The sequence below is a fragment of the Phragmites australis genome, chromosome 10 (genome assembly GCF_958298935.1).
Source record: "Phragmites australis chromosome 10, lpPhrAust1.1, whole genome shotgun sequence".
Classification (NCBI taxonomy): domain Eukaryota; kingdom Viridiplantae; phylum Streptophyta; class Magnoliopsida; order Poales; family Poaceae; genus Phragmites; species Phragmites australis.
The window spans coordinates 9,632,666-9,652,136 of record NC_084930.1 but is presented as its reverse complement, the minus strand read 5'-3'; the positions used below and the strand labels follow the sequence as shown (position 1 = coordinate 9,652,136).

General features: G+C 43.2%; 1 protein-coding gene and 1 pseudogene across 2 annotated transcripts; one reads left to right on the top strand and one right to left on the bottom strand.

Annotated features, from left to right (window-relative positions):
* Positions 1–4,020: 4,020 nt before the first annotated feature.
* LOC133930079 (receptor kinase-like protein Xa21) lies at positions 4,021–13,521 on the top strand (annotated as a pseudogene).
* Positions 13,522–15,108: 1,587 nt separating this feature from the next.
* LOC133883512 (protein RMD5 homolog) lies at positions 15,109–18,330 on the bottom strand. 2 transcript variants are annotated; one of them, XM_062322861.1, is made up of 2 exons: positions 18,141–18,330; positions 15,109–16,498 (listed from the first exon to the last, which is right to left on the bottom strand). In XM_062322861.1, exon 2 carries the CDS (start codon positions 16,456–16,458, stop codon positions 15,298–15,300), a length of 1,161 nt encoding a protein of 386 aa, XP_062178845.1. In that variant the 5' UTR covers positions 16,459–16,498; positions 18,141–18,330; the 3' UTR covers positions 15,109–15,297. The 2 variants fall into 2 exon arrangements, with proteins under 2 accessions (XP_062178845.1, XP_062178846.1); XM_062322862.1 differs by lacking the exon at positions 18,141–18,330 and adding an exon at positions 16,989–18,041.
* Positions 18,331–19,471: the final 1,141 nt, after the last annotated feature.

Here is a 19,471-nt window from a genome sequence, read left to right as displayed (position 1 = left end):
TCATCCTACCCTAGTCAAAGGAAGAAGCGAGTAGCATTAAGCATGTTAGGTTGTCGGTATCGAGTTCCCAAGAAATCCCATCGTTTTTATTTACATTCTATTTTATTCTTTTACTAACAAAAGAATAAATTTATGTTCCCAAGCACAGGTTATAGAAGAAAGCCTAAGAAAACTCAGCAATTCTCTGACTAACCATCACAGCGGTTTCGAGTACTACTCGGAGCTATGATCTTCTGTGCCAGGGTCCCATCACTTTTGATGTTTGGGATTTTTTTTCAACGCATGCGAGAGTTCTTGATACGAAATACCAGGAGAGTTGGTGCACTACATCGACAAATGCGCTCAGTTTTCAAATGTCATCATGATCCTTTGCCAGAAAAGCAGGAAAGATTCTTTTACCACCATGCGAAATCTCCACCACGATGGTTCAACTTTCGAAAAATCCACCGGACGAAGAGCCAAATTTTCCCCAACCTTCTCAGAATCCTAAGAAGTTGGGACAATGCTTATCGGTTGACCCAAATTTCCTACTCGGATGAGGTCCCTGCTCATACGCTCACAGAGCTACTTGGAGAAGACCTAATATCCTGACTAGATGACCCAATGACAACCAAGAACCCGGATCGACGTACATCCTACCTGAAAGCCCGAGTTATTACTCAGAGAGATAGCCTGTTGAGATGTCTTCATTAGCTGGGCTAAGTTTCTTGTCTGTCACAGCCTTATTTCATGTACTAATGGGAGGCTTGATAATGAGTAGTATAGAACGATCATATCCGGATACCCTAGGGTTTCTTTTGTTATTCTCGAGGTATATCTCTATCTTCGGGAAATGAGTCAATAGACGTATAGAAATTGCCTGCAGGTTCCAGGATATCCCTTAAACAAGGAAGATTATCCCTAAGTTTAAGGATGATAGAATCTAACTATGAAAGGAGTCTAGATGCTACAAGTTAACCCATATATATATAGAGCCAATGAACCCTGCGGAGGACAAGTAGACTCAAACGCTTACAATTCGTTACAAGTCATCCCACGCCTTTAAAGATTGCGAAAGCTCTTATCCTCCAAGCCTTCTGCAGTTTAGATATGTATAGCATCTCCCCCCGACTACTCGTAAGGAAGCTATCCACTAGGTTTAGATCCATCTAGGCTAGCAGCTATGCACCCCTTGTAACAGTCTCAGAGAATAATACAAGACAAACATTGTGTATGGCTATTATCCCTAAGGGATGCATGTATAGAAAATCTCATTACTACAAGTTCGTAAGATTGGTGATTCCACTACGTAAGAAACCAATATTAGTGACACCGCATTAGTGACAACTGACTAGAACCCGTCACTAATGGTTCATTAGTGATGAGTCCAAAGACGACGTGTCACTAATGTCACCCCGGGCTGGGACCTGAATCAGACACGTCACTAATGAAAAATATAGGTCACTTGACGAGTCGTCACTAATGATATGATCATTAGTGGTGGGTAGCAATGACTAAGTCAGTAGTGACAGGTGATAAAGGACATCCGTCACTAATGATTCAGTCATTAGTGATAGGTATCAGTTATCACCCGTCACTAATGTCATCTCAACCTGGGTTGTGGCCCATTCAGCCTTTCAGCCCATTCGACCGAGGCGGGTCAGCCGCGCCATATAAAAATGGTCAGGATTGTGGGTGGGTTAGGGTTTCCCGTTCCCATTCCCCCACCACCGACTGACACCGTCGTTGTAGAACACCACCGTCATCTCTAGGTCGTGTGACACCCGGAGAAGATGGTGTTGGCGCTGCCATGGAGCTTGCGTGTGACACGATCTCTCTCTCTCTCTCTCTCTCTCTCTCTCTCTCTCTCTCTCTCTCTCTCTCTCTCTCTCTCTCTCTCCAAATTTCTTCAGAGATTTGTAGTACTTTTATGTGATGCAGATTCAGAATCAACTATATTCAATCTTGTCGCTCCCACTAAAGGCTACGGCTGTGAGAAGATGCAAAGCTTCACTAGCAAGCAATTACACGTATGTGATTTCCACTATAAACTATATGTCTGATTGCTATGTGTTCTTCATGGAGATTTGCTCACGGTAAATTGTCTGCGATGTTGTTATGATCTTCTGATGGCATGATTCTTACTGCTTAATAGGCAAACCTAAATTAGTTGATTTGGACTGGGAGAACCCATAGTGTTGAATCCACCTTCTGAGGTCCTAAGTTGTGAACAGGTCAGTAAGGCGTATAGAACTATTTGATGTTTCCTTTAGAAATTATGAATTTTCTTATGGTTTAGGTTAGTTCATTTGCAAGCATTCCATGCATTTTGCCTGTGTGAATGGAATGAGCTGGAAAGGCCAAGACTTAGTACATTTCCTTGTTGATGCAGTGTTCCGTTAAAAATTGTATGCTAAGGAAATGAACACAATTTTTATGGAAATTTCAGCTTGACACAATGTGGTTAACATTTCTCTAATCTGTAGATGCTAAGCACCTTGATATTGCTTGGCTTAGTGTTTATTATGCATTTCGGCTTTAGTTGTTAAAAAATTAGAATTCAGTGGTAATTACCCAAGTTGACTTAGATTCTATCTGGAAATTTGATTCACCATAGACTAAATCATTTAACTAGACACTTGCCCATTTGTTCATGCTATCTGGTTTGCAATATATTTCCCCACATTCAGTGGTTGTTCACCTTCTGCTTTACACTTGCAGGAGATAGAGACTTGCTTTCTATCCCAGTTATCAACAATAAAGGTTGATCCGAGGCGTAAGGCAAAGTCCCAGTTTGTATTGTACTGTTGTGGAGCACTTAGCCACTTATTATGCTATTAGACTCTTAGTTGGTAGACTGTTAATTGTTCTATAACATAATTTTAAACAGCAAATTGTAAGATAGTTTTGAGGACCTGAGTTCCTCTTTAACTGCTTAAGTTGTTAGGTCACTTATTGAGTATATGTAATTAATGCATATTTGCTTGTAACCCATTTTATTTATTTATTTATTTTTTAAAAAACAGTGACGGATCTAATCATCAGTGACGGGTCATATCACTAATGTATAGTCATTAGTGATAGATCTGGATCCAGACTCATCAATAATATATAGTAATTAGTGATGGGTGCAGAGTAACAGAGATTTTTAGTGTCACTAATGAGAGTTATCACTCATCACTAATAAACTATTCTAACATAGTGTTTAGCAATCTTCCACAACTTTCTTGACAACAAGTATGCAGTGACTTATTATTCGGACAACCTTTGAAATATGATTCTCAATCTTTTGACCCCGGTATACATGTTCCGGTACTTGAGGAACCCCCTGGTGGATTTGGTGATTCGCAGTCTGTAGAATATATAGCGTTCACTCTGTTAAGAAAAAAAAAATAGATAAACAAAAGTTGCATGATATTTCACGGCAATATATATTTCTTGTACTAGCCAACCTTAGCTACACCAATATTCAGTACAATGCAAAAGATGAGCTTTAGGAAATGCTCATGAATCGGAGAAATATAGCTGCAGGAGGACGAAGAGGCTGGAGGACAGCATAGGATTTGAGTGCTTACAAATTGAGTAGGCCACTAGGGGGAACATGCTAAGCATCTCCAGGGACACCACGGCAACGACCCACAGGCATAGCACACTGGAGCTCACGGTTCATGAGTCATCACTACTATAGAATTAGTCATAAGTGTCACATTATCGATGTCGGTTCAGTTAAAATCGGCACTGATAAGGTATCAGTGCTGGTTGGTAGCAATATCAAACATCAACTCGTACATTCAGATAAAAACCAGTACTAATAACTAGTATCCGTGTTGGTTCGTATTACGAACCTGCACTGATACTACAATTGGACCTGAAATTGTTATGCAATAGATTTTTGGCTCGCGCTGACGTCCGCTCGGCTCGATCTCTCCTCCGACCTTATCCTCTCATTCGGTCTCTCCTCCGACCTTATCCTCTCGTCCTCACCCCATCTCTCTCTCGTCCACTCTCTCCTCCGATGAGATCTTCGAGGTGGCACGGGAGATGGAGGCCGTGGAGCGGGACTCCCACGGCTCCCCCAGCCGCGTCCTCGAGGGGTACCTCATGGCCACGCTTTTCTACGAGCCGCATGCTCTGCAAGGACATCTCCAGAAGTTTCTCCGCCGAACAAGTTCCAAGTAAGCAAGTCAACTCTTCTTCTCCTCTGCTATGCTCCAGAACATGCAGCTAGCTCTTGATTCATTGAAATATCTGCTTCTTTAAATGTTTGTTGATGTCTGGCGTTTTATTTCTACCTGCAGGACATCCTTGGATTGTGACCTAGGGGAAGTGCGGCGGTGGGCTGATTCAGATGCTCCACCGAGCTGATGGCAAATATGCAATTTTCCCTTACCTTTTAGGATTGGAAAAAAGTCCATCAGACCCTAAACTTAAATGGTACAGCCACGTAACCCCTGAGAGAAAAAAAAAAGTCTATCCAACGCTCAATGTTGCAAAACCAGGTAAATACAGCCCATATGATAGTTTTGAATGTGGTTTTTTCAACTGTAACAGCTGAGGTGGATGTTACATGGTGATGAAAAAAATTATATAGTGGGAGGTTTGTTTTTCTTACCTACCATTTTCTTCTCCTATAGCTGTTGTTGTGCAGTGATGACGCGGCTGCCACTTTTTTATTTCCTTTTAAATAGTGGGAGTTATTTCGTGTTAATAACTAAGGGTAAAAAAAGAAAGGAGAAGAAAAAGGTAACAAAAATATACTTTCCACTATTTTAAATATTTTTAAATAATCATCACCACATACATCCACTAACTGTCATGATGACGAAACCACTTTCAAAACCATCATATGGGATTGGTTGACTTGATTTTGCAAGGTCAGGAGTTGAATAGACTTTTTCTTTTCTTAGGGTGTTATGTGACCATACAATCAAACTTTCGGGGTTGGTTAAACTGACTTTTTTCTAGGGTTTGGTTGCACATGTGGGCTAGGATTTCCTCTTTAAGTTTGTGATTTTCTTCTTTCATTTCTAGTTTTGATTTTTTTTCTTTTTTTTACATTATATTTGTATTTATTTAATTATATTATTTTTCTCCCTCGACATGCCTTTACTTTTATTTACATAATAACAATACATTTTAAGACAACATCATAAAAAACAAACATGCGTTCCAAGCAAAGAAATTAAAGGCGAGCAGCAGCACGCGCTGGTTCCAGCCCTACCTCTTGGAGCTTCAACGGCCGGACGATCGCGGCCTGGAGCGGCCGGAGTGACCTCAGGATCGCTGCCTAGATCGAGTAGTGGTTTAACGGCCGGCGTGGCAGGTGGAACGGCAGCGGCGGCGGGGAGCGGCGGAGCTGTTGGCAAGTCCCGTCTTGCTCAAGGTAGAACACAAGCTGAAGGGTGATGACTGCCACAGATGGTTGGGTATTTATGCGCTCCGATGAGCTGCCACAGATGCAGTATGTGTCTCATGAGCCCGCGCGTGCTTCAGGCCTGCATGTGTTCATTCTCAGTTAGATGTCCACACGTCGGCCGGGTCAATGCAGAGGAGCAGAGGTTGGCGCCAAATTTCAGTCAGCACCAAGAGTAAGGCGTATTCATATCGTGCAGAGGATCGCTCCAGTCAGCTCCAAGTCTTCTGCTGCCGGCCAGAGTCAATGCAAGTATCACGCATGCAGACATTAGTGGTATCTCACTATCTCAGTCTCAGTTTGAAGTCACCAGTGCCGAATTTCGATCAGCAACAAGGTGCTGGTTCAGAATAATGAAATGGCCACTTAGCAGTCGTTTCTCCATGTCTTTGTTTGTACATCTTGTGTAAACGACTTGCTGCAAGTTCAACTTACTCGTACGACTGCATTTGGTGAAAACTTTGTCTAGCAAGAGTTAGATTTTAGTTGTGCCATTGAAGTCGACGTGAGAGAGAAGAGCGGTGGCATCTCCGTCTGCGAGGATGAGCGAGAACAAAAAGAGAGAATGGTTTCTAGCCTCGCCTGGGGATTTTTATCTCCCGTGGATTGGCGAGGTTTGGGTGTTCATTCCAACCCCGCTCATACCAAATGCACTTTATTCACCACGCGTGTTTTTCACCATGTGGATCTCAACTCCTGTGTGACGGGATCGGGCCCAAATCCTAGCCGTTCCATGTGTATTCAAACGAAGCCTTAGCTGGCCTTCAACCATCTCGTGGGTGCCCGGCGATGAATTCTCCATTACAGCGTTGAGTACACGACCTCCGGGTGAAGGATTCCGAGTCAGACGAAACACAACAACCGAGGAAAAGGGGTGAAAAAGCACCACTAGATGAAAGAGAGAAAGGAAACAAAAACGAACAACGTGGGGCTGCCAAACATTAGCTCTGAAAATAATATGGAAGAGAAAGGGGAAACTATACGGCTAAGGGCAACCAACCTAAAGAATTCTGAACAGTCCAGTACGAATGAACACTGCGCCTAATTTGCACAACATTCCAAGAAAACCGATGGCAATGTGATTTCCTAATAATTGCTACTCCATATTTTACAGGTAGAATTCAACAACTGCTTTCAAATAAAAGTATGTCACACCCGATTTTATAAAGGAATAAAATCAGATACAAACTATATGTATATCAAAATCAAGTTTCATACATACAACAACTTTATCAGTGTATCACATAAAGTGCCGTTATTATAATGTTTAACTTAAACAAAATAGATAGACCTCAAAGTCTTTAACTAAAGCACACAAATTAAACACAACGTAGCTCACATCTTTCACAGACAATTAACTGGAGGATCCACCAGCCTAACAATCTTCATCTTCATCGATGTAGAAGTCCGGTTCTTCTTCAATGTCTCCATTGTCTTAGCATAGGTTTAATGCACATTTGAATGAAAATAGTAAGTGTGATTACATATTGAAGACTTCTCAAGTGTGGAAAATATATGATATGCAAACTTGATTAAAGAAATAGGCTATAACAAGTAAATTTGCATAAATGCCAACTATGCTACCATAAAAAGAGTTATAAAAGCAACTTATTTATCTATGTGAACCATCACTAAACTCTCAACTCCTAGAAATATCTTCACATGTTTCCCAACTACCTAAATTCCACATCAGGTTTCCAAACCAAACAACTTGATACCCATCATAGGTAACCAAGAACCATCCACTGACATTTACCCATCATAGGTAACCAACCAAAACAACTAAACCAAACCAACTAATCATGTGAGGATCTAAGTCTCTGATGACCGTGAGCACGGCTGATATATCAGATTGTACACTCTGCAGAGGTTGTCCAGCTTTTCCTACGAGTCGTGATTTCCTTATTGCCGTGTTGTGCAAACACTTAATGCACGCCAGTAGTATGTCGCCCGGAGATCACTACAAGGTTGTTACAAAAGTATCATCCCAACAAGAATAAACCCGCTAAGGTTTCACCACCGTCAAAGTGGAGGCACACCACTCAGAAGCCCCCTCATTCGTCTTGTAGCTCCGGAAAGAATCACTCTTCCCTTCCACTACACTCATAGTTGCATAATTCATTAATCATATTTAACTGATAATCCATCCATACCCTTGTGCAAAGCTAAGCATAAACTACCCATAAACCACTACTGACAGCTAGTCGACAAGAAATATATGGAACATAGTACTATAAGTAAATAGGATTCAAAATTAATAGCATGTATGTTTGAAATAAATAACATATTTGAAAACTTGGATCAAAATGTTCAAGGACACTTACCTCATCCAACTTGCTGCTCAGACTTTTCAAAGACTTGATCCTGGAGATTCTCAAACTGCTCCTCGTCTGCTCTTGAAACATACCAAAAAAGCACACACCAAAACTATCTAAGAACATTACACCAAACAATAGCTAACATCTATGAAAAATGTACTATCACGAGAGCGCGAAAATCGTCTAAAACGAAGCTAAAACGAGAAAGTTACGATAAAAACAAGTTTTGGATTAAATCTGAAAAAGAAAATAACTTGTTTTGAATAAAACAGAGAGGTCAAGAGCCTTTTTGTAAAAACAGAGGGACCTAATTGCAAATATAAGAAAATTTAGGGACTAAGATGTAAAAAGATAGGGGCTTTTTGGTAAATTCAGAAAAGTCCATAGGCTTTATTGCAAAATTGACATTTTTCTCGAATTAAAATAAAACTAAGGCTGACTGGGTAAAGGCTGATGATGTGGCATTGACACATGGGCTCTAAGGCTGAGGTGGCCGGCTGACGTGGGCGATGAGGTGGTAATGGCGGCTGACTGGATTAAAGAAGGTGACATGTGGCGACATGTGGTTGGTTGGGGAAGGGTTATCCGCAGATCTAATCATGGCCGTTCTTTTTGGATCCGATGGCTGAGAATGCATCTGGGAATTAGGCAATTGGCTGCTGGGCAAGACACGGCGGCAGGAGGGGAACGACAGCGGCGAACTCGCCGGCGAGGGCGAAAACCTCGTCGCCAGGCACAAGGGACGACGGCGAGTGGCGGAGGAGACAAAGGAGTGGACAACGGACCCGTTTGACAGCTTACCTCGGACGGTGCGATTCGGGAAGGTAGGCGGTGGCGGTGGAGGAGGCGGCGGCGCACAGGGTGCGTCGGGGAAGGAGCTCCGATGACCGAGACGTGAAGGTGAGAGCACTGGCGCACTCGGCTGGCGGCGGCAAAGCTTGCACGTGGGTCGGCGACGCCACAAGGAGGCAGATTCGGCTGGCGGCGAGCACAGCCGAGGCGGCAATGGTGGCGCGACGGGAGCTAGGGGCGGCTCGGTTCGAGGAAAAACAGATCGAAGGAGGGGGGATGCGGACTTATATAGGCGAGGAACAGATAAACGCATAGATCAGCTCGGATTCGATGGGTTTGTTGAGATTTGGGCTCGAGTGAGGAGGCGGTGCGGTCGTCTCATGCCCGGCTCAGACTCAGGCGATGCGGCGCGAGGAAGGAGACGACGCACGTGGGCCCACTTGGCAACGACGAGCGAGGAGGCGGCAGGAGGCGCTTGGACACCTTCGGCAGTGAGCAGCAGCAGGCTGAAAGTGCATCTAGGCCCCCTAAGTGGGTTTTGGCTATTGATGATAAAATTATTAAGGGACTAATGAGTTTATTGAAGCTATGAACAGGTTTTAGTCTCATTGGTGAAGATACACGACGTTGACGTTCCTCGAAAAGAAAAGATAAGCGGTTTGTAGTACTCAATAGTTGAGAGACACATTCACCCACGGACACCAGGAAATAGGCAGAATGTCATAAGTCCGGAGTCTCCGGTGTTCACCGGATACTCCGGTACTTAGTGTTTTAGGCCGGAGTCTCTGAGTGAGACTCCGCCAGAGAGTCTCGATTCCGAATTATTTTTAATCGACCGGAGTCTCCGGTGTTCACCGGATACTCAGGTGCTAGGTGAATTTTGGCCAGAGTCTCCAAGAAAGTCTCTGGTAGAGTCTCGATTAAGCATTTATTTTAAAATGACCGGAGTCTCCGGTGTTCACCGGATACTCCGGTAGTTGGAGTTTTCGACCGGAGTCTCCGAGTGAGACTCCGTCAGAGAGTCTCGGTTAGCATTTAATTTTAATAGTCCGGAGTCTCCGGTGTTCACCGGATACTCCAGTACCTGGAGAGGCCGGCAAGTCTATGGGGTTTTTCTCTGTGGCGACTAAGTGCCACCTGGAGTCTCCGGTGTTCACCGGATACTCCGGGCAGTTCAACAGAACCGTAACGGCTAGTTCTGACACTGTTCTAAGCCTGTTTTAGATCTCAGGCCAGAGACTCCGGTGTTCACCGGATACTCCGGGTTAGGTGAACCAGAACAGTAACGACTAATTTTTTAGGGTCAGCTATATATACCCCTACACCTTCTTGCATTGAACGCTTGCTGTTGCTGCTGAGCTACACTTTGAAAAAGCTTCCTAAGAGCATTCAAGAGCCCTCCAAAACTCTCTAGTGTTTAGTTTGCGCCAAAATTGAGAGATTGAGTTTGAAAGAGTAATTGAGTTATTGAGCATTGAGTTCGTCATCAAGCACTCACTTGTGATCTTTTCTCTTGGAACCTCGTGCTCCTAGACGGCAAGGCGTCGCTCGTTGAGCACCCAAGAATTGTGGAGTGTCACGGGAAGTTTGTAATCGCCATCGATTTGAGTAAGAAAACCTAGCTTGATCTTTGTGGTCGCTAGGAGAGGATAGGGTTGAAAAAGACCGGCTCTTTGTGAGCTTCTCAACGGAGACGTAGGCACTTCTTTGTGAGGTAGCCGAACTTCGGGGTAAATTCTTGTCTCCTTATTTTGTGTAAGTTTTACTAATTGTTGTAGTTTTGGGATTTTTCCTAAATTCTATTATTCGTGAGAATCTTACTGCAGGCTATTATTATTTAAGTATTTTACTCATAGTAGAACCTGTGGTATCTCTTATATTCTAGTAAACTTGCTTAGATTCATTTGATTTCGAAATCCTGTATAACCCGGATAATCCGGACTAGACTGGATACTCCGGAACTACCGGAGTATCTGACCTTCACTGGAGTATCCGGTCTCTGAATAATCCGCTGCTGAGTTTTAATTTTCAGAAACGCCTATTCACCCCCCCCCCCCCTCTAGGCGACTTTAAGTACATTCACAGGCGCGCACGCGAGAGATGGGCCTGGCCTTCGGTCGGCCCAGTCGGGTGGGCGTAGAGACGGGCTACCAAGCGGCCCAGGCGGAAGGAGGAGTGGAGGCCGGCTCGGGCTGCACAGCGGCTTCAGCCGGGAGAAAAAAAGGATGGGCCGCAGGGAAAAAGAAAGAAAAAGAGAAGAGGGAAGGGAGATTAGGCCTAATGGGAGAAAAAAGAATTTTTTTTTTATAGAAACCTTTTTCAAACCTTTTCAAAATTAAACGACGCGCCTCGGGGTTTTAAAAATTCATTTTTCACATAATAAAACTCTAATGCTTCTATTCTCAGCATGAATACATACAACCAAGATACAACCTATGACAAGATTAAATTTATTTTAGAAATTTGATTTTAACCTATTCTATTCATTTAAACCCTAATTAAATTCTAGGTAAATTTTAGGAAATTATGAAATAAAAAAAATCAGGTGTTACAAAACAGTCGAAGAAAACTTAGCGAGCAGGTAGTAAATGTTTTAATTGACTGACCGATGACTGGGAAGCTTCACTTGCAGTGCCTGGTTTCCCCAACGTGTCATGGAGCTAAACCTTGTATTTGGAAGCCATCACAGCCTTCAAACAAACTCAATGGTAAGTCGCCTTCCTAATAAGTTACTACTCCATATATTTCATTCAAATAGACTTCAACTACTAATTCCAAGCAATTCAAACAGTGCTAGAAAACTTAACGAGCAGGTAGCAGATGTTCTGATTGACTGACTTTGAATCTGCATTCCTAAGCATCCGTTCAGGCATCTACTACTCCACCATATATTGCAGTAGATACAAGCCTACAAACCCGTGTGCCATGAAGAGTTGTTAGGTGTGATGCCATACATAACACATTCCCTTGCAAAGGAAAAGGAGAGCTCTGGTTGAGCTGTAAACTAACAACAATGGCCTATTTAGGTGTCTTCCCTATAGTTCCTTTTGTCTTCTTTCTATCTTCATCACCATTCGCAGCCTACCATTAACCACCACCACAGAAACCGAAAATGATCAACAAGCACTCCTCTGCTTCAAGTCCCAGCTGTCAGGTCCAGCCGATGTTTTCGCCTCATGGAGCAATGCATCCTTGGAATTCTGCAGCTGGCATGGGATCACTTGCAGCGCACAGTCGCCTCGCCGTGTTATTGTGTTGGACCTTGCATCAGAAGGCATCACAGGTTCCGTATCACCTTGCATTGCCAATCTCACCTCTCTTACAAGGCTGCAACTGTCAAATAATAACTTCCACGGGGGCATACCGCCAGAGCTTGGACTGCTGAACCAACTCAGCAATCTGAACCTCAGCATGAACTCTTTAGAAGGTAACATCCCGTCTGAACTCTCTTCATGTTCCCAACTCCAAATCCTAGGTTTGTGGAACAATTCCCTCAGTGGTCAGATCCCACCTAGCCTGAGTCAATGTGTGCATCTTATCGAGATTAACCTTAGCAACAACAAACTCGAAGGGAGCATCCCCTCTGCTTTTGGGACTCTTCCAGAGCTGTGAATACTAGTTCTTGCTAGCATCCCCTCTGCTTTTGGGACTCTGCTTTTGCGCCATACAACCATCTTTGGTCAGCAGCCTTTCACTCACATATGTTGATCTTGGGAGAAATGCTCTCACTGGCGGAATCCCAGAGTGCTTAGCAAACAGTTCATCTCTCCAAGTTCTTAGGCTCATGAGCAACAGTCTTAGTGGAGAACTCCCGAAGGTTCTCTTCAAAACCTCGTCACTTATTGCCATTTGCCTCCAAAAGAACAGCTTTGTGGGTTCGATACCACCTATGGATCCCTCACTAGGGAACCTTTCCTCTCTACTTTTCGTCTTCAGTATTCGATTTAGTTGGGAGTATACCTGAGAGCTTAGGTCATGTTTCAACACTAGAAATACTGAGCTTGAGCATAAACAACTTGTCTCGGCCAGTTCCACCATCTCTCTTCAACATGTCATCCCTAAAAGAACTTACGATGGCAAACAACTCACTCATTGGAAGATTGCCCTCTGACATTGGCTACATGCTCCCAAAGATTCATGGTTTAACCCTCTCAGGAAACAAATTCGAAGGCCCAATCCCAGCTTCTCTTCTCAATGCATACAACCTCCAGTGCCTCTTTGTTCAGAATTCGTTGGCAAGAAAAGGGAACACAAGATCTTGGTACTGGTACTAGATATAGTAATATCAATAGTTGCTGCTGTTAATGATAACTTTTTCCTGTATAGCAGCAGTTCATTGGAGGAAGAGAATGCAAGTAAAGCCACATTTGCCAAAATTCAACAAGCACATGAAAAAGATAACATATAGATACATTGTAAATGCAACAGATAGGTTCTCTTTTTCTAATTTAATTGGCTCGGGGTCATTCGGACTGGTTTATAAAGGTAATCTAGACCTTCCTGAAGATGAAGTTATCATCAAGATTTTTAACCTTGACAGATATGGAGCAGATAGAAACTTTGTTGCAGAATGTGAATCCCTAAAAAGCACCCACCATCGAAATCTAGTAAAAATAATTACTGCATGCTCTTCGGTGGATTCTAGTGGGGCAGACTTCAAGGCCCTAGTGTTCATAGCTACGTCCAATGGCCCATGAACATTGTCAAAGAGATTTTCTGAGTTTAGGTCAAAGAATCAATATAGCCTTGAATGTAGCGTCTGCTTTGGATTATCTTCATACCCACTGTGCATCTCCGCTAATACACTGCGACCTGAGGCCATGCAATCTTCTTTTAGACCTTGACATGCGAGCATATGTCAGCGACTTTGGCCTAGCAAGATTTCTATACACCAGAAGTACAAATCAAGATCGTTCCGCAAGTTTGGCTTGCCTAGAAGGATCCATAGGATACATCCCACCAGGTGAGATAAGCTTATTTATAAATTGCTGGTTTTGTTTGTTCTATATAGAATTGTAAGCCTCGTCTCTAATTATTATGTCTGGAAATGTGAGCGCAGAGTATGACATGAGTGAGAAGATATCAACAAAGGGTGATGTTTATAGCTTTGGAGTGCTCATGTTAGAAATGATAACAGGTAAAAGTCCGACCGATGGAAAATTTAGTAATGGTACAAACCTGCATGACTTTGTTGATAGAGCATATCCAGAGAAGATTCATGAGATCGTTGATCCCGTGATGCTGCAAGATGAAATCGATGCAACGGAAGTCATGAAGAACTGCATCATTCTGCTGGTAACAATAGGACTCTCTTGCTCCATGGCATCACCGGAAGAGAGACCTGGAATGGGACAAGTTTGCACTGAGGTCCTTACAAACAAGCGCACGCTCTCAAACATCCATGGTGAACGAAACAAATCAGTAACACAGTAGCTAGTTATATCGACTATTGCAGATCACTGATGTATTGCTGCTACCCCTTTCGTATTTTTGTATGCTTTGCAAAATTCGCCTTAATTTGCTGAGAGTTCACCCCCCTTTTTTTGGCAATTTCGGTTCATGTCATCTTGGTTCCTTTTCGTGCAAGTAGAGTACGATTCTGATTCAAAAACATGTTTCTAGAAGCCGGTTTTCTGTCAGGCTTGGGAATCGGCCCAGAATTCGTACACGAAATTTGCAATAATGCGCACGGAGGAGCGCCCCCAATGACACCGACCAAAGCGCCAGCCGTGCGTTCGCGTACCTGGTAGTCGCAGAACCCTAGCTCCTGCGCCCCTTCGTCCCGTGCGCCGCCCGCAGCGCGCTGCTCGGACAACGCCGCGGCCGGGTGAGCCGGCACCGTCGCTACCCTACGCCACAACTGCTCGCGCCGTTCCGTGAAGCGGCCGCATCGGAAGACGCCAGCGCCGCCGCCGCTGCTCGCCGCGGCATTGGAGTTGGGAGGGAGAAGCAACGGCGCTGCGAACCGGTTGCCCGGAGTTGTAATGTGACTGCAGACTTATCCAGTCCGTCCGATATTCATCTGTGCTCGGGTCGCTTAAGGCGGGCGAGCGTTTGATTAGGAAGATTCTACTATTTATTTACATGTTCTATGATATATTATTAGTGTGTTAATAACATATGGTTTCAGGTCTCAGATGTCATTTTCATAATTGATGATATATCGTAAAACATGTACTTATTTAGTAGCAAATCGTATATTATTTTTTTATCATACCATACCATTGTGTGTGATTCATCTGTGTAAGAATATCTTCAACTATATTTTATTTCTATCTTTAACTATATTTTATTTCGTTCCTTTCTTGATTCTCCTCTTTATCATTCTTTTTCTTCCTTTCAAAAAAACTTATGAAAAAAAAGAGAAAATCTTATTTGAGAAAAATAGTGTTTAGATTCTTTCGTAAAAGAAAACTGTTAGAACACCGAAAGAAATTAAAATCCTTTCGAAAAAAAATTTAGTCTCTGACGACAATTCTTAGAGATGATCCAAGTGTGCAGTTCCTATTGGACACAACATGGTGCCTTAGAAACTACATGATTCCATCTGACAGTACCTCAGCGATGTCAATAACCTGCATGATGGTAACTGGTAAAACCACGAAATTCTCCCAGAAATTCCTTGAATCTCCAGATAGACTTGAACAACATACTGGAATTCGCAACTGTACAGATTAACATCCAGACGACGCTACAGGTTTAACTGAACATACAGAGTACAGAACTTATAGGATTGGTGCAACAGGAACATGAGAAGAGTATGAACAGATTTGCGCAGCCAGAAAAGAAAAGCAATTAGAAATGCAGCTGCTTGCAGTGTGACGCGACAGCCTCCGAGGGGCAGTACGGGCACTTGAAAGGCCTGGAGCTGCTCTTCGACAGCTTCATGATGGACTGCTTGGAGACAACATGCCCGCAGGGCATCCGCATCGGAGGGTTCTCGTCACTTGACTGTTCCCTGAGCACTGGGCATACAAAGACAGAGTGGTACTGGAACTCTGGACCGATGTCTATGGGGACCGGGAGCTGCTTCATCACCTGCCACTCCTGCTTCTTTGTGGCCATGACTGTCGTCAACTTCAGTAAGGTTGGTAATCCTTGAAAACCAGCTGATACTGCAACACTCAGTGGGCTCTCACTAGACTGGCCCAAAATGCTGCAAAACTGATGGGTGAGATCCTCAGCTAGCTTCTCCCAAAGCGCTGATGACAAGAATTCAGAATATGGGGATTGCTCAAGCCGTCCAGCCCAGAGAATGCAACCCATTAGCTTCGGGATCTCAGCTTGGTGCACAGATGCAATGGGTGCAAAGTGGGCCCTCGCATACTTTAAAGCTTCATCTTTATTTCCTTTAGCAAGTATCTCAACAAACTGAAGCTGATGAAGCTTCAACTCAAGCATAGAGCCATTCTGCAATAGTTGGTCATGGTTTTTGGCAGCCCAACTGAGGGCGAGTTCAAGGTTTCTCGCTTTCATCGCTTCAAGTATTGCATACATCTCCTGAAACGGCAACTTCAAGGAAGCTTCATCTGGTTCTCCACACTCATGGATGAACATGTCACCAAGATCAAAGAGGCCTTGGCGGTAGAAATGATTCGCTATGATGTTGTTCACTGTATGGACCTCAAAATCCACATTTCTGTATGCCTTTGATATATCTGAATTGAAAGACTTCTCAAGGAGCTTGAGATATTTGCTCAGGGCAACATTTAGTTCCTTCTGGCAGCCTTCAAGTTGGTTTAGTGGCGCTATTGCATTCAGCTTAGCTTTCAGTTCTGCAAGGATAGACGAGGGGTCAACAGTGCCCATAGAATCCGTATTCATCATCTGCATCTGAGCAATCGCCTGCTCAACTTCATTCAATATCTTATCAACAGCTTCCTGAGCTTTGGCAGAAGATAACGCACGTTTCTCAACAACCCGATCGAATGCTTCTCTTAGGCCATCAAGCTCCATTGTAGCACATCCAACTAAGTAGCAGAGCTTTCAAATTAGCCTGCATGCATGGAAATATCATATGACCAATTACTTCATTGAGAAAATCACCAGTACGAAAATATTTGAAAGATGCATCCCATGAAACAAACGGATCACTATGCCTTGAAAAGAATCATATCATAGATTCAACCGTTTTGAGTTACAGACAAGACTTTAGATTTTAACAGGGTTAACCATACATGGAGGTCTGCCCAACGCCCCGACCTACCTAGATTCTTTCTATGCATATGTCAGCAGATAGGATATAGGCATATAGATATACTGTACTTAAAAAGAGCGAGGTTTTCCCATCACATTAATGCAGGAGCTAAAATGTCTCCACAAAGAAGAGTTACAAGTTACTAGACGGATAACTGTGCGATAAATACCAAACTCATTCCTAAGATAGCCAAAAAAACTGGTTTACTCATTCCTAAGATAGCCAAAAAAACTGGTTTTAACGAAAACAAATTCCAGGCAAATCCATGATTAGCTGTATCAACACTCACATATCAACTGTAGATTCACTGAGCAATATGCAGGCCGTTCCATGCAAAACCTTCCAAAATGGAATCATTACTTGTTGCAATTCAAAAGTCCTAGTAATTTTGGCGTGACGTCCATAACAGCATGCACTTCAAGCTTGACTTTGCAAAAGAGCACAAAATTGGAAAAGTGACGTCCATAACAGCATGCACTTCAAGCTTGACTTTGCAAAAGAGCACAAAATTGGAAAAGCAAAATGCTGATGCCATAGCACCGAACGACACGTCCCGTGATCCATGAGATGCCAAATGTCATGCCAGCGGGTCGATGGACAGTTTCCACATATAAAAGTCCGGTGTGTTACATTTTGGAAGGGATTTTCGTTCCTTCAGCGATCAAACAGTTTTCCTTCACGGTTTCCGTCACGAAATAATTCTCAAGATCATTCTTTTCAAGATGAGATTCTCTCTCCTTTCCATTCACGAATCCCTTTGAGGACAAATTGTTGGAGTAATAAATAGGAACGGGGAGAGGAATCAAGAAGGAACGAAATAAAAGTAATAGGAACGGGAAGGGGGAATCAAGAAGGAACGAAATAAAAGTAATATGGTTGGAGATGGTTAAGGAACCACAAAGAGGCAAACCGTAAACACGACCACAGAAGCTTTGCGCACATATTGGGCAACATCAAACATGTGGTTCAATGAGCTACTCTACTAAAACGCAATGCATGGGCCATCCAACCAAGCACGAGATTTATCTGCACGGAGGTGGTGCCACCCGAAAGGCACCATCCCCACCAAGGACTCGACTATGGTTCCTCTTCTTCGACCTTAACCCGCAACGGGACGCACACAAGCAAGGCACGCACAGGCTGGCGGACTGTCACCGCGGCCGCAGATTTGCGCTCCGCAAGGCGTTAGGTCAAGGGGCACACAAGGCTCGACCACGCGATGAGGCGCCTCACCGAACCCTAGAGGCCACGCGCAGCTACCGGCGACGAGAGAAAAAAACGATCCGCCAGCCGATGGTCTCCCCATAACCAACCTTACCTACGCATCCGCGCGTCCAGCGCCTCGGATCGAAGCAGCCCGCGGCGAGATCCAGCCTACTCGCGAATCGCACAGGGGGAGAAGGTAGAAGGAGGCAAACCGGGGAAGGGGAGGAGGGAGTACCAATCGCAGCGGCGGCGGTGCGGATCTCCTGTCGGGACCGTGCTGGGCGGCCGCGGCGAAGGAGGAGGCAGGGCGGCCTCTCCCAGCTGACTCGTCGGCCGGCGGACCGCGGCGGGGGTAGTTGGGTGAGGAGCCGCAGCGGCGAGAGAGAGAGAGAGAGATGGGCCTGGGGGCAAATGGGAAATTCCGGGATGCGGATGAGTTGAGCGTGGAAAAGCGAGGAGCACCGGAACGGAAGCGTGACGCGTGCGCCCATGCGGATGCGGGCGAGAGAGTTTTTATTTTTATATTTTCTAACTTAAATAATTAAATAAATATAATCTGGATAAAAAAAATTATAATAGTAGATACATAAAATATATCATAGTAGCACAATCAAGTCTTACCGTCCTTTTATTAGGTGGTTAGGCTTTACCGTTGAGAGAGCGTGTGTTCAATTTTCCCTTTTATCTTTTCTGTTTAAAATAATGGTCTTCTGTTACTTCAAAATTTTAAAAAAAAATTATATGTTCCATAATCCATAAGAAACATATTTAATTGTATTTATAAAAAACCTGTATAGAATTTAAGCTAAAATTCTCTAAAAAAAAAAAGTCTACTTTTATAACTTATAGTAATTGTTAGGGCATCAAATAAATTCTCAAAAATCTGGAATAATTCACTAGTATTCTTTATGTGATGAAATAATTTCTAAAATTATTTTTGAACACTAGGTTATATGGTGAAAAAGTTACTTCCTTTATAATGCTCAATTTATATGTATTTTTATAATTTCATGTGGTATTCTTTTTTTAACTCAATTTGAATTCAAACATATATAAAACTAGGGCTGGAAATAATTTTAGAAATTATTCCATCACGTAAGAAAATATTAGTGAATTATTTCAAATTTTTGGGAATTTATTTGATGCAATAACAATTGCTAGAAGTTATAAAAGTAGACTTTTTAGAGAATTTTAGTTTAAATTCTATATAGGTTTTTTAGGTAAATATAATTAAAATAGGTTGTACGTGCATTATGGAACACGTACAAAAAGCTCTAGTATTTTTAGAGCAATAGAAGATCATTATTTTAAACAGAGAAGATAAGAGCAGAAATTGAATATTGAATACTGTTCACCATGGGCACTGTTCATGTCGGGCCGCGCAGTGCGGTAAGACCTGACCATGCCACTGTGTATGCTTACGACTCTCTTAGAGGGCTGCAGCCCTCTCAAAAAGTGGTAGGTGGCATGCTTACGGCCCTCTCGGAGGATAGTATGCGTCTATTATTATAAATCTTTTTATCCGAAATCTATTTATTTAATTATTTAAGTTAGAAAATGTAAAAA

Bases quoted from the DNA above. Each gene is read 5' to 3' on its own strand.
- LOC133883512 (XM_062322861.1), bottom strand. From the start codon at position 16,458: ATGGAGCTTGATGGCCTAAGAGAAGCATTCGATCGGGTTGTTGAGAAA.